The 15,813-nt window shown below is 46.3% G+C and overlaps 1 protein-coding gene across 2 annotated transcripts in view; it reads right to left on the reverse strand.

Annotated features, from left to right (window-relative positions):
* Positions 1–264: 264 nt before the first annotated feature.
* The window catches only part of NEUROD4 (neuronal differentiation 4), a 29,938-nt gene continuing 14,389 nt past the window's right edge, over positions 265–15,813 (reverse strand). Inside the window, exons 1-2 of one of the 2 annotated variants that reach the window (XM_074935022.1) lie at positions 7,173–7,263; positions 265–2,959 (exon numbers count right to left, since the gene is read on the reverse strand). In XM_074935022.1, the coding sequence (XP_074791123.1) occupies positions 1,955–2,950 (996 nt within the window). In that variant the 5' untranslated portion in view covers positions 2,951–2,959; positions 7,173–7,263 and the 3' untranslated portion in view covers positions 265–1,954. Of the gene's footprint in view, positions 2,960–7,172; positions 7,264–15,813 lie in introns of those variants that run through there. The other variant, XM_074935021.1, reaches the window with a different exon arrangement.

The raw sequence follows: 15,813 nt of genomic DNA on the forward strand, positions 1-15,813 counted from the left end.
CCAGAAGATGGGCACAGAAGCAGCAGAGGGAGAATAAATTAAATAAATAATGTTCTAATAAATAATCATGGAGCAACAGCACGGCAAAAACCTACATGCATTTCCCCACAAAGCTAAACTCCAGCTAGACACTTTGAAGTTGATTGGGAAACAAGCAGGTTATTTAGCACGTTCCACATTTTCTGTAAAATGGAAAAAAAAATAAATTAGACCCAGTTAAATAATAAATAAGAGAGGAACTTAAGACACACTTATTTTGGCAGGATCTGTTTTCGAAACACAGGGTGTGATAAATATACTACAAACCATAATGACACATTTGCCCTGGCCGTGTATGTGTCTGTGGTTTAGTTCTAAACACTTTTGTAATTATTACGTCCAAGTTTTACGTGACAGATATTTGTGCTTCTGCAAGGTGAAGAGTCTTACGGTTTGGAGTCTTCGGTTTCTCCGCAGGTTACATGTAACTGCCCCACACGCTTCTGCACATGGTCTCTGACATGGACTGAAAAAAGGGTTTCATGCTCTGATAAGCTCATGCTGGTTTTGAGCAGCACAAAAAGTGCTGAAGGACAGGATTTCACTGGAGGCAGATCGGCAGCCTCAGGACAGGCGTAGATGTCGGAGGCGATTTCCTTGAAGCTTTGAACCTGGGCTGATCTTCTAGTGCCTGATTGAGAAGGGGACAGTGAAGGCAAAGTGTCCAGGGTTTCAAGCTTCTTGTCTCCATGGCGTTAGACGCTTCAGGAGGGAATAATAATTTTGTTCCTGCTTGGAGGACAGGGGATGTTTGGGAGCTGGGAGGATATCAAACGCATTGAAGAGCTGGCTGGGAGAACTCACCACAACATGTCTTTTTGCACATTTATTTTAGTGCTGTCTGTATCTGGTTCAGATAATCGCCACCTTCCCCAGCCAATAAAGCCACGGCTGGACTTGAGAGACCACTAGGGAAAAGCTGAGCTGCCTTTCCCAGGCGCATAGTCCATGTTATGCTGATCATTCAGAATGAAAAAACCCTGCATGCTGCCCTCAGAACAGTGGTTATTAATCATGTGGCTGAGATGCATCCACACTCTGGGAGTATCTTGCGTCTAAATTGTGTTTGGTGGGATTCCTCAGGATGAAGTCTGGGTGCAAAGGCAAGGTTCTGGTGCCAAGACACCCCAAAGAAGGAGCTAAAGGGAGACCTATTTGATTGGCAACAGACAAAGAGAAGGTTTGTCCAGTGGCTACTGCACTGATCCTTCTTCACCCCCTGGCAGGGATGGAGCTTTCTGCGGTATCGTTTTCAGGTTCCAGTCTAGCTGTCTTGTGTTTGTCTCTCTTTCTTGATTCAAGCTCCTTTGGGAGGTGGTTATGACTCAGTTGACTCAATTTCTTCTGTTAATGGCTGTTGCTTTTATCAGTTCCAAATTCCAGAATTCAGCAACCAGGTTTCCCCCAGATGGATCAGTGTGTTGGATTCTGTTGCTTGCGGCAGAAGCCTGGTGAGGAGTGGCTGTTCCGTTCCGATACTGGATGCATCTGGAACCAGTGCAGAGCCCTGAATGGTGCAGATATCTTGAAATACTCTGCAGGCTCCTACCCCCACCACTGTATCTCCCAGGGTGTCTGCAGAAGGGGGCATTGGATGTTCCATTCAAGAGCCAAAGTGATCATCCCTGTGTGTGCTTGGCTGTCAATAAACAAAGAAGGAGACAGTCACGGAGTTTCTGGGGGCAAACGTGAAAACCAGCAAAATAGCACAACTAAACAATTGTCAAGACAGTGTGAAAAGGGCTAGCAGAGATTTTCATAGAAGTGTCTCAATGAGACCAGTCCAGAGATCTTTCATACAGCTTTGGAGCAGTGATATCCCTGTCCCAGTCGTGTTCACTCCAGAAACATCTACGCCGCCTGGCTGCATTTCTCTTGATTCTCATATGTTCATGTCGAACTGTCATCTTTCTCATTATTCATTAAATATGGCGTTGAGCTGGGGCCCAACCACATGGTGCGGGTAGGACTCGTAGTTCATGTCTATGGGGAGCTCGTAGCGGGGCACTGTGCTTTGGAAATGAGACGTGTGTCCATGAGCTCCGGCCAGGCTCACCGAAGGGTAGTGGGCCATGAACGTGTAGGACTTGTCCAGGTCTGGAGACCCATCCTGCTTCAAGGAGAAGTTCCCACTGATGCTCAGGGGAGGCGTCAGGGGCCCTTCATACGGTGGAGTGGTGCAGTCTGGGTGGTGGCTCCCAAAGGAAGGATCCACCAAACTTTTGAAGGTGGGAGGCTTTAGATGTAAGAGGTGAGTTTCCATGTTCCCATAGGGGGGGCTCGGCAGTCCCGGGGATTGGTAGTTGAAGGTATGGCTGGGTATGGCAGAGTCACACACTGGGGACTTCTCTTCATGCTTCTCAAGGAAGAGGGACTGAGGCCCCAGCTGCAGACAGCCGGCAACTAGGTTACTGGTTGGCTGTGACAGACCTTTGCAAAGCATCTCCACAAAGCCCTTCCCTTCTGGGGTCTGCCCAGTCTCCAGCACCTCAGACAGAGCCCATATGTAATTCCTTGCAAGCCTCAGAGTCTCAATCTTGGACAGCTTCTGAGTCTTGGAGTAACAAGGCATCACCCTCCTCAGATTATCCAGAGCATCATTCAGACCATGCATCCGAGTGCGCTCCCTGGCATTGGCCTTGACCCGCCGGGCTCTGAACCGCTCCAGACGTGCCTTGGTCATTTTTTTCTTCTTTGGTCCTCTTCTCTTAGGCTTTTCTCCATCCTCCTCCTCCTCCTCTTCCTCCTCAATGCTGTCATGTTCTTCGTTCAAGCCAGCCATCATTCCATAGGGGGCTTGTCTGCTGTCTTCTTCCTTCATTTCATCTTGGGAGCTCAGGGCTTCATCCATCCATGACTGGGAGCTGACAAGCTCTGACATCTCTTTGGGTTTGGCATATGTCTTGGTCATCTCTGATGTCTGCAACAAAGAAAACAGTGGGTGTTAATAAGGCCCAGGCCAGGGACTCACTCATCACTTCACATGCATCAGAAATTGAATGCAAGATCACCTTCCAATAATGTTAATGTTACAGAACAAATCTATGAATGACAGGCAGTATCTAGCTCTGCATCTATCTGGCTGTCTCTCCGCCTAGGTGCCTACAGTATCTAATTTAATCTATCTATCTATGTTTTTATTCCATGCCTATCACTGTGGTATCTGGTCATCATGTGCATAGATTTCAGTGGCGTGGACTCCTGCCAGCTGGGATGAGCTTCTCCCAAGAGCACAAGGCAGAGGAATCTCCGGCACTCCCTAGTTAAGGAGCTGTATTTTGGGAGCAGTAGACCACAAGTTCTGTCCATCCCCTCCATCCCCCTTCCATACTGCATGGATGGGATTTACCAGTGAGCACAGTGTTCCTTATTATGCATGGTTGTGTGCCCAGCCTCTGGATTCAATCCCCTCTTACCCCTGGGTGTTAAGGGTTCATTTTGCCTAAGAGGGGGAGCATGGACAGACCAGCTAGCTGTGGACCCACTGCCCCTGCTGGATAGCATTAGAACTCAGTGAGAGTTTGTCTGTCACCTCCGCAGTACTGGAGGAGAAGAACCCTAAAGTCTCATGCTGATGTTGTGCATATCTTCCATTCAGGGTCTCATGGGTTCCAGTGACGGAGTTTTATGGATTTTTTTTACTCCTTTAAATTTCACTGTGAGTATTTCAAGTCTGAATTCAGTCTGGCTCCATGAGGCTCATGACCTGCCTGGCCATGCTGGGGCTCCACTCTGCACAGCATGGAACAGGGATGGATTTGTCTGATTGCTTCATGGCTGGTTGGAAAATAAAAATAAAGGGAACGATCCTACTCTGTGAGCTGGAGATATGCAGGAGGCGGGAGAGGGACAGATCTCCACAGAGCAATTTGGGTTGAACCAGGCAGACCTCATCCTGAAAGTCCCCAGGGCAGACACAGCAATGCTAGCTCAGCCCCTCTGCAGAGGGGGTAGCATATTCCCTGCTCCACCATCTTCCCAATCCACCATGTCCTGTGACTGATGAGCTGGAGCATGGGGCCCTCAAACTTTTTAATGCAGCTGACTTGGGGGTATAGCGGTCCTGGCTAGCTGGGAGAGGCCTCCCATCATAGCAAAGGTTGAGAATTACTGAGCTAAGGAAAGGCTAAGGTTTACTCTTGTAAAGTGTGTGTGTGTGTGTGTGTGTGTGCGCGTGCGTGTGTGTGTGTGAGCATATGTGCATTCTTTCTGCCTGGTTGTGGAATTGTGTTGCTGTTTGGAACATGGGCGCCTCTGTGCTAGCTTGGCTTAGCATCTCTGTGTTCAGGACTCTCATGCCCTCTTTTTCAGAGGTGCTGAGCTCGTGCGGCTCCCACTGACTGTGGAGGGGACTGTCAGTCTCCAGAGCTCTGGAAGCTAGGCTTATGGACAGGGCATCCCTATGCAGGAATAAGCTATCATCCAGGACCTGGAGTTTGAGCTCCACCTCAACACACAGTAAAGCAGGTTCAAATGTTGAAAAAGCAATAGCAAAAAAAAATTTAAGTACATCAGAAGCAGGAAGCTTGCTAAACAACTAGTGGGGCCACTGGATGATCGAGATGCTAAAGGAGCACTCAAGGACGATAGGCCATTGCGGAGAAATTAAATGCCATCTTTGCATCGGTCTTCAAGGCAAAGGATGTGAGGGAGATTCCCAAACCCTGAGCCATTCTTTTTAGGTGACAAAACTGAGGAACTGTCCCAGATTGAGGTGTCAGTAGAAGAGATTTGGGAACAAACTGATAAACTAAACAGTAATAAGTCACCAGGACCAGATGGCATTCACCCAAGAGTTCTGAAGAAACTCAAATGTGAAATTGCAGAATTACTAACTGTGGTTTGTAACCTATCATTTAAATCAGCTTCTGTACCGCATGACTGGAGGATAGCTAATGTGACGCCAATTTTTAAAAAGGGCTCCAGAAGCGATCCCAGCAATTTCAGGTCAGTAAGCCTGACTTCAGTACCAGGCTAAGTGGTTAAACCTATAGTAAAGAACAAAATTGTCAAACACATAGATGAACATAATTTGTGGGGGAAGAATCAAATCATCACTCACCAATCTACTAGAATTCTTTAGGGAGTCAACAAGCATGTGGACAGTGGGGATTCAGTGGATATAGTATACTTGGATTTTCAGAAAGCCTTTGACAAAGTCCCTCACCAAAGACTCCTAAGCAAAGTAAACTGTCATGGAATAAGAGGGAAGGTCCTCTCATGGATCTGTAACCGATTAAAGGATAGGAAATAAAGGGTAGGAATTAATGTCCTGTTTTCAGAATGGAGAGAGGTAAATAGTGATGTTCTCCAGGGACCAGTACTATTCAACATATTCATAAATGATCTTGAAAAGGGGGTGAACAGTGAGGTGGCAAAATTTGCAGTTGATAAAAAAACTACTCAAGATAGTTAAGTCCCAAGATGACTGCAAAGAGCTACAAAGGGATCTCACAAAACTGGGTGACTGGGCAACAAAATGGCAAATGAAATTCAATGTTGATAAATGCAAAGTAAGGCACAATGGAAAACAATAATTCCAACTATACATATAAAACGATGGGGTCTACATTAGCTTTTACCACTCAAGAAAGAGATCTTGGAGTCATTGTGGATAGTCCTCTGAAAACATCCACTCAATGTGCAGCGGCAGCCAAAAAAAGCGAGCAGAATGTTGAGAATCATTACAAAAGGGATAGATAATAAGACAGAAAATATCATATTGCCTCTATATAAATCAATGGTACACTCACATCTTGAATACTGCGTGCAGATGTGGTTGCCCCATCTCAAAAAAAGATATATTAGAATTGGACAAGGTTCAGAAAAGGGCAACAAAAATTATTAGGGGTGTGGAACAGCTTCTGTATGGGGAGAGATTAATAAAGCTGGGACTTTTCAGCTTGGAAAAGAGACGACTAAGGGGGGATATGATAGAGGTCTATAAAATCATGACTGGGGTGGAGAAAGTAAATAAGGAACTGTTATTTACTCCTCATAACAAAGAATTAGGGGTCCCCAAATGAAATTAATAGCCAGCAGGTTTAAAACAAATAAAAGGAAACAACGAGGAGTCCAGTGGCACCTTAAAGATGACCAGATTGATTTGGGCATAAGCTTTCATGGGTAAAAAACCCACTTCTTCAGATGCATGGAGTGAAAATTACAGATACAGGCATAAATACTGTAAGGTAACTCGCTTCTCTTCATGTGCCAATATATATTTATGCTTATATCTGTAATTTTTACTCCATGCATCTGAAGAAGTTGGTTTTTTACCCATGAAAGCTTATGCCCAAATCAATCTGGTCGTCTTTAAGGTGCCACCGGACTCCTCATTGTTTTTGTGGATACAGACTAACAAGGCTACCCATCTGATAAACAAAAGGAAGTATTTCTTCACACAACGCACAGTCAACCTGTGGAACTCCTTGCCAGAGGATGTTGTGAAGGCCAAGACTTTAACAGGGTTCAGAAAAGAACTAGATAAATTCATGGAGGAGAGATCCATCAATGGCTATTAGCCAGGATGGGCAGGGATGGTGTCCTTAGCCTCTCTTTGCCAGAAGCTGGGAATGGGCGACAGGGGATGGATCACTTGCAGATTACCTGTTCTGTTCATTCCCTCTGGAGCACCTGGCATTGCCACTGTCAGAAGACAGGATTCTGGGCTAGAGGGACCTTTGGTCTGACCCAGTATAGCCATTCTTATGTTCTTATCTTCGTAATGCTAGTCCCAGGGCTTCACAGTGCGGGTGTTGACATGCTGTGCAAGCCCCTTATCTAGCAGTGCAAAGACCCTGCAAGACAACTGGGTGCATCATCGCTCTGAAGAAGGTGCTATCCAAGCTTCTTTTGCAGGAAGTTTGGCCACAATGGAACAGAGCCTGGGGGGTCAGTGAGGAAGTCTCTTGCAGAGGATTTCTCCTGAAAATGTAGCCATGGTGGTGCGGGGGGGTTGTCTGTCTACCTGTTACAGTACATGGTTAGATCAGGGGCTGGTACTTATTCTGGATTCTGTAGATGTGAAACCAATGTTTGCTACATACAGACAGTGCCAGAGACAAGCAATGAAAAGAAAGGGCCATGCTGATGGATGAGAGGAAGGAAGGCCCAGTAGATCAGACACTGACCTGGAACTCAGGAGAGTTGTGGTCAATTCCTGGCTCTGCCACAGACTCGCTGAGTGACCTCAGGCAAGTCACTTCATCTGTCTGTGCCTCAGTTCCCCCACCTGGAAAACAGGGACAATAACCCTGCCTTTGTGTCTTGTCTGGATAGGTTGTAAGCTCCCTGGAGAAGGTCCACTGCTCCCCATGGATCTGTGCAGTGCCCAGCACAGTGCAGGCTTGACATGGCTGGGGCATTTAAGTGCCTACTGCACCATAAGTAAACATGTAAAATCAAATGGCTCTGATGGGTGGTTAAATCTCAGCAAGAACCTATTAGACATATATTGTCCCTGGATCTCTCACAATGGGCTCCAGCTTGCCATCTGAGTTCTGGTAGATATAACGTCTTCCATGTACTGAGTTGTTTCAGTCCTTACAGGTCATTTAAGGCTCCTCTTCTAAAGGGCAAATACCAGGTAGCATGAAAACCTGATCTCGGTAGGAGACAGGGGCAGAGCCCTCTGTGAGCTGCTCTGGTTTTCATTTTTCTGCATTAGCTCTTGTAACCTGAGCTTGTTTGCCTGGAACTTCGTTTACCTCCGCTGCATAATTAATACAGTCACACTGCACAAAACAGCCTCGGTTTCATGTTAATCAGCCCCCCAAATCCCGCCAGCTTGACTGACTCATTTAATAAAGCTTAAAGTGTAAGCAGCTTTATTGAAAGTGTGCCGTCCAAGCAATGGGTCAACTGGCCACCATCCCATCCAATGTGGAAAATCCCACATTTAATATGCATCGTGGGGCTTGTGCAGTGGATTAGGTTGTTAATTGCTGCAAACACGGGTCGCATCCCAGAAGCACCAGGTGGGCACTAATTAGCAACAGTAATAGGAAGTAGTCACAAGATATTTTCCCTATTAAATCAATCATAGAATCACAGAATCAGAGAATCTCAGGGTTGGCAGGGACCTCAGGAGGTTCTAGTCCAACCCCCTGCTCAAAGCAGGACCAGTCCCCAACTAAACCATCCCAGCCAGGGCAATGTGGGCAAATATGACAGGAAACATTTGGGGGCCATATCTTTGGATGCAGCCAAGCCATGAGGGGGTATGTCCTCTGTGCTAGGGAGCAGCCAGGGACTGATCCATTCTCTGGCATAAGGAAAGCCAGGTTCTGGGCTGCTCTAATCTATATTGCAATGGCCCCCTATGGGCTGGTCCACTGCCCTCGGATGGCCAGAAAGCAAAGCAGCCCAGCCACACCTGATCCTGCCACAGCACATCCCTATGCAAGATGACCACTTGGGGCAGCTTTCCAGACCCTTTGCATCATGAGCTGAAGAACTGCTGCATTCGCTCTTCAGACTGGGGAGACTGTCAACCCACCAGCAAGGGCAGAAACTGCAACTCCAAACTTCCATGCTCTGGTACTGAGCGCAGGGCTAGCACTGACTGGGGGAGTTCGCCATCGCTGCCTACTTTGAAATCGAGAGTGGCTGTTCTTATAAAAGATCTGCTCAAGTTCAACCAGGAATGAAGGCGGGGCAGGTCTCTGGCCCATGTTACAGGTCAGGCTACATGGCCACAGGGTCCCTTCTCACCTTTATCAATAATCTAGGAATGCAAAAGGCGAAGTGGGATTTAGTGGCCGGTCTCACCTTGATTTTAATGGGAGATCTCAGAATCCACGAGTGAGAATGACTAACCTGCCAGCATTGACCAGTCTGACAGGAATGCAATAAAGTGAACAGTGCAGATAAGGGGAGGATCAGGGGAGTGCTAGGAACCCACAGCTGCAGGGTGTCCTGAGGGAGGGGAGGGAATGCCCCGGAGTGCCATTTCCAGTATCCGCAGCATGCATGTGTTTGTGACAGAGAGAGGATGAAATCCAGTAGTAATGTCCAGCCCCCAAAGGCTCAGGACACTGGCATGTAGTGCTCCATCACAGGAAGATACCCATTCATACAGCAATGTTCAGGCTGAAGGAGGAACGGTCTCAAAGCCCTTCAAAAACAGAGCAAGCGAAAAGAAAATCTGCATTGGGCTCAGTTTATTCTCCACTGAAATGCAGACACCTCTAGGATGGCCATGCAGAGGCTATAAAATGGTGCACAGCGACACCACCCAACAATCTACATTGGGTAAGGAAAGAAGGTTCCCTTATCCAGCTGACAATGCAGGAAGAATGTGATCAGTTTCCTGAGCTGGAGTTTGAGCAGGATACGAGGCAGGACACCCCAGCTGCTGAAAAAAAGTGTTCTGTTCTTTTTTTTAAAGACGACAAATGGCCAGCACCTCTGTTCTATCCCCCACCCCAAAGAAGCCACCTCTCAGAGCACGGGGTCCCCTGGAATCAGACGAGGCTTGGGCTCAGGACTCAGGACTTGATTCTGCCACCCATTGCTAAGTCACATAGATGCGAGCAAGCTCAGTGTGACTAATGGTGGGAGTCCAGAGCTACTCAGCAGGAGGGCCAGGGATATGGCCCATTAGAGGGAAGGGAATAAACAGCACCAGTCCCGGGGACACCCATGTGCTCTTTGTTGGCCTCACACAGCCAAACTCAACCGAGTTTATCACTGAGCTGCAGGATCTTGGTACCAGCTGTTACCTAGGGCAGCTCAGATTGCAGGGGGGTCATGAAAAAGACAGAAAACAAACAGGTTTTGTTCATTGGACCTTTTACATTTTTCCCCATTTTCAGTGAAATATTCCAAGTAAATTTTTTTTCAAAATGAAATGAAAATTTTTGTTTCATTTTTAATAATTTTGGTTTGAATTTTTAGGGATTTTTTTCCCTTTCTCTCACTTTTTTACATTTCTCCCTTTTATTTTCAATGGAAAAGTGGGAGGCAAAGGGGGTAAAGAGTTTAAAATGGGAGCTGAAGTAAGACTTTCTTTTGCAAAACTCTGTTCACATTTTTCCAGCGAAGAAATGTTTAAAAGTACGAAGCCCTGCTTTTTCCACTGGGAAAAAGGGGGTTGGAAAATAACACACTGAGAGAATTTCCCCTTATTTCAAAATAAAAAATATTTAAAAATCAATGGTTTTTTTCAACAATTTTCATTCTGAACATTTTTCATTCCACATTTTTTTGCAAAATGAAAAATTTCATTGAAAACTAATTTTTTTTCCAAAAAAACTCATTTTCTGTGAAAAATCATATTTCGACAAAAAGCTTTGTCGCAAAATAATGTCGAGCTACTCAACTCTTCTGACGGTGCTGCAGAGGGGAGAGAAGCCAATGGACAGGGCCTGCAACGGGAACATCACAAACCAGGAAGCCACAGTGAGGCTCAGGCATAAAGAAGGGGGATCCACTGGTCATGGTATTAGCCTGGGACTTGGGACACCTGGGTTCTTCATAGATTCCAAGGCCAGAAGGGACCATTGTGATTGTCTAGTCTGTCCTCCTGTATTGCACAGGCCAGCGACTGGGGGCACTGGGCATGGATTTGTAGATTCATAGATTCCAAGGTGAGAAGGGCCTGACCTGGTGTATAGCACAGGCCTGAGAGACCTGCCCCCAGTAACTTCTAGAACAGAGCTTTTAGATACACATCCAATCTTGATGTTAAAATTGTCATTGATGAAGCGTCCACCACAACTCTCGGCAAATTGTTCCAACGGTTAATTATGTGCCCGGGTAAAAATTCACACCTTCTTTCCAGTCTGAATTTGTCTAGCTTCAACTTCCAGCCATTGGCTCACGTTAGACCTTTCATTGCTAGACCTAAGAACCAATTATTAAATATTTGTTCCCCGTGTAGGGGTCTTACAGGCACTTGTAGACTGTGATCAAGTCTACAACCTTCTCTTTCTTAAGATAAATAGATTGAAATCCTTGAGTCTCTCACTCTAGGGCAGGTTTTCTGATCCTTTGTTCATTCTCATGGCTCTTCTCTGACCCCTCTCCAATATATCAACATCCTTTCTGAATGGCGTACATCAGAACTGGACACCATATTCCAGCAGTGGTCACATCAGTGCTAAATATAGAGGTAAAATGACCTCTGTGCTCCTACTTGAGATTCCCCTGTTCATGCATCCAAGAATCGCATTAGCCCTTTTGGCCACAGCATTGCACTGGGAGCTCATATTCAGCTGATTGCCCATTTTCAGTCACTGCTTAATCAAAATGTTATGCAGTATGAAGACAAAACCTTACAGAAGTCCCAGTCTATTACATCAACACTATTTCCTTTATCACCCAAACTTGTAATCTCAAAAAGAAAAGAAAAAAAGCTATCAAGTTAGTTTGAACAGAATCTATTTTCTATAAACCCATGTTGGTTGGCATTAATTATATTACCCTCCTTTAATTCTTTATTAACTGAGTCCTGTATCAGCTGCTATCTTTTCTTGTCTCAGCTCAATATCAGATTAATAGGCCTATAATTACCCAGGTCATCCGGTTTACCCTTTTAAAATATACTTGCACAACATTAGCTTTCTTCCAGTTCTCTGGATGTTCCAAGACTTATTGAAAATCAACATTAACAGTCCAGCGAGATCCTCAGCCAACTCTTTTAAAACTCTTGGATGCACATAAGCTGGACCTGCTGATTTAAAAATGTTTAATTTAGTAGTTTTACATTCTCCTGATATACTAGTGGAAGGGGGAAACGTTATCATGATCATAAGATAAGACTGCATTATCTGTTTTTTCCCAAATACAGATCAGAAATATTTATGGAACACTACTGCTTTTTCTGTATTGCTATTGAGAACTTTACCATTTCCATCTTGCAATGTACTGATGCCATTGTCAGGGTTCCTTTTGTTCCTAATATACTTTAAAAATTCCTTCTTATTGTGCTGCCTCACAGTGAGCAGCATCCCCTAACAGAACACTCATAGCACTGAATGCAGGTGTCCTGCTGCGGGTTGTCCTGTTTCTACCATGTGGGAGTCACTGGAGATACTGAGCAGTTCTTCATCAAAGAACTGTATTGAGTCACCTCCTCTCCCTCTCTAGCTGCATTAGCAAAATTAGACTGGGCTCTACCCATGGTTCCTTGCTCGTGCTTCGCTATGGGGGTTCCGTCCTCCAAAACAGCTGGTACCTGGCATTGTCTGAGAGGAGGCTCTGGGCACTGTCTAAGACCAGGCTAGATGGATCCCTGCTCTGACAATGCCTCTGCTTCTCGCCTTGCATTTCCTTTAGGCTGGCACTTGGCACTAAACACCCAGCACATGATGGGTGGGCCAGTGCCTTTGGGAACAGAATATTCAACCCCCCCCCACACACACATATTCTCCAGAACCAGGCAAATTAGGCCTCCCAGACAAACACTGTGGACCCCTGGCAGGTACTGACACTGTGATGGGTATTTCAGAACTGTTGGGGTCTCCAGAGCATGCATGTCATTCCCCAATGGCTCCCAGAGCCGTTAGTATCATTGTTTCAATTGTGGTGATAGGCAGCAGAAGCGCACACCAGGGCCATGTTGTGCCTTGAAGGCAGTGCACAGACTCAGAGCAAGAGACAGCCTCTGCCCTGAAGGACTCAAGGCTGCACAAACACAGGTTGGGAGAAAAAGTTGAGTCATTATACCCATTTTGCAGATGGAAACTGAGGCCCAGAGCATTGCAATGACTTGGCCAGGGTCTTTCAGGGAGTCACTGGCAGAGTTGGATTTGAATCCAAGTCTCTTAAGCCCCAGCCCTGTGCGTTCATCATAGGCCCATCCTTCTTCTACCTGTAACCCCCTACTAAAGGAGAAGGAAAGCCAGCATTTGTCAATACAAGCTTGACTGAGCTTCTTGGGACATAAAATCTGAGCATTACCCAGAAGGAATTCCAAATCTGGATGAGATGCTCCCTTGGGCTCATCCCCTAATGGCCCTGAATGTGTTTTCACTGGAAAAATTAGTACATTTCTTTTTAAACTGGAGAGTTAAAGGCATTCCCCAGGTCTGGTCAGAAGAAGCCTGTTTTGGTGATTACACTGATTTCCAAGCTAGTCTTCCTGGGGGATTCAGGCCTAGGTACTATATATCTCCCACCCTGTACTGCCTGGCAGGTGGTCTGAGGGGCAGGGAGGGAGGTACTGAGGAGGGGAGGGCAGCATAGGCAGCTCCAGGCTGGAAAGGAGACACCCCAAGGTTCCCACCTGCTCCTGGGCCCATTCTAACCCCTCCAGGTCCCAATCCTGGGTCCTACTCTCACCTCTCTCCCAATCCCCACCGTGCACAAGTTTATGCAGGGGCAGAGGTGTACACAATACTTCCATAGCAAGGGTGCTGGTCCTCTGTCCCCCACCGCCCTGGGGTCTAGGCACTTCACAGTCTTTACTGTATTGGCTAGATTGTCGGGCTCAACGGGTAGTGATCAATGGCTCCATGTCTAGTTGGCAGCCGGTGTCAAGTGGAATGCCCCAGGGGTCGGTCCTGGGGCCGGTTTTGTTCAATATCTTCATAAATGATCTGGAGGATGGTGTGGATTGCACTCTCAGCAAATTTGCGGATGATACTAAACTAGGAGGAGTGGTAGATATGCTGGAGGGCAAGGATAGGATACAGAGGGACCTAGACAAATTGGAGGATTGGGCCAAAAGAAATCTGATGAGGTTCAATAAGGATAAGTGCAGCGTCCTGCACTTAGGACGGAAGAACCCAATGCACCGCTACAGACTAGGGACCGAATGGCTCGGCAGCAGTTCTGCGGAAAAGGACCTAGGGGTGACAGTGGACGAGAAGCTGGATATGAGTCAGCAGTGTGCCCTTGTTGCCAAGAAGGCCAATGGCATTTTGGGATGTATAAGTAGGGGCATTGCCAGCAGATCGAGGGACGTGATCGCCCCCCTCTATTCGACATTGGTGAGGCCTCATCTGGAGTACTGTGTCCAGTTTTGGGCCCCACACTACAAGAAGGATGTGGATAAACTGGAGAGAGTCCAGCGAAGGGCAACAAAAATGATTAGGGGTCTGGAACACATGACTCATGAGGAGAGGCTGAGGGAACTGGGATTGTTTAGTCTGCAGAAGAGAAGAATGAGGGGGGATTTGATAGCTGCTGTCAACTACCTGAGAGGTGGTTCCAGAGAGGATGGTTCTAGACTATTCTCAGTGGTAGAAGAGGACAGGACAAGGAGTAATGGTCTCAAGTTGCAGTGGGGGAGGTTTAGGTTGGATATTAGGAAAAACTTTTTCACTAGGAGGGTGGTGAAACACTGGAATGCGTTACCTAGGGAGGTGGTGGAATCTCCTTCCTTAGAAGTTTTTAAGGTCAGGCTTGACAAAGCCCTGGCTGGGATGATTGAATTGGGGATTGGTCCTGCTTTGAGCAGGGGGTTGGACTAGATGACCTCCTGAGGTCCCTTCCAACCCGGATATTCTATATTCTATTGATCCTTGAACCACCTGTGAGACAGAGCCGATGGTGAACAAAGGGCCAGAGAGTCTAAGTGATGTGAGAAAGGTCACGGGGAGCAGTGGCAAGCCAGGGACGGGAGCCTCCGATCACTGGGGAAGTTCCAGAAGACTGGAAGAAAACTAATGTTGTGCCAGTTTTAAAAAAGGGTAAATGGGATGGCACAGGGAATTATAGGCCTGTCAGCCCAACATCGATCCTGGGCAGGATAACGGAGTGGGTGATATGGGACTGGATTAATAATGAACTAAAGGAGGGTGATGTCATTAATGTCAGTCAAAATGGGTTTATGGAAAATAGATCCTGGAAAACTAACTTGATAGCTTTTTTTGATGAGATTGCAAGTTTGGTTGATAAAGGTAACCGTGTTGATGTAAAATATACTTAGGCTTCTGTAAGGCGTTTGACTTGGTGCTGCAGACATTTTGATTAAAGAACTAGAACAATATAGAATGTACATGGCACACATTAAATGGATTAAAAGCTGGCTAACTGATAGGTCTCAAAATGTAACTGTACATGGGAAATCGTCATCACATAGGTCTGTTTCCAATGGGGTCCTGCATGGATTGGCTCTTGGCTCTATGCTGTTTAACATCTTTATCAATGACTTGGAAGAAAACATAAAATCATCGATGATAAAGTTTGCAAATGGCACAAAAATTGGAGGAGTGGTTAACAATGAAGAGGACAGGTCACTGATTCAGAGCAATCTAGATTGCTCTAGATTGCTGGGGGGGAGGGATAGCTCAGTGGTTTGAGCACTGGCCTGCTAAACCCAGGGTTGTGAGTTCAATCCTTGAGGGGGCCATTTAGGGATCTGGGGCAAAAATTGGGAATTGGTCCTGCTTTGAGCAGGGAGTTGGACTAGATGACCTCCTGAGGTCCCTTCCAACCCTGATATTCTATGATTCTATGAAATTGTTTGATAAACTGGGCGCAAGCAAACAATATATATTTGAATACAGCTAACTGAATGTACACAGCTAGGAACAAAGAATGTAGGCCCTGCTCCCAGGATGGGGGCAGGGGCTCTATCCTGGGAAGCAGAGACTCTGAAAAAAGATTTAGGGGTTGTGGTGGATAATCAGCTGAACATGAGCTCCCAATGTACACTGTGGCTGAAAGAGCTAATGTGATCCTGGGATGCATAAACAGGGGAATTTCACGTATGAGCAGAGCACATCTGTATTTGGCCCTGGTACAAGTGCTGCTGGAATGCTGTGGCCACAATTCACAAAGGATGTTGATAAACTGAAGAGGGTTCAGAGAAGAACCATGAGA

This window comes from Natator depressus, chromosome 20 (genome assembly GCF_965152275.1).
Source record: "Natator depressus isolate rNatDep1 chromosome 20, rNatDep2.hap1, whole genome shotgun sequence".
NCBI classification, from domain to species: domain Eukaryota; kingdom Metazoa; phylum Chordata; order Testudines; family Cheloniidae; genus Natator; species Natator depressus.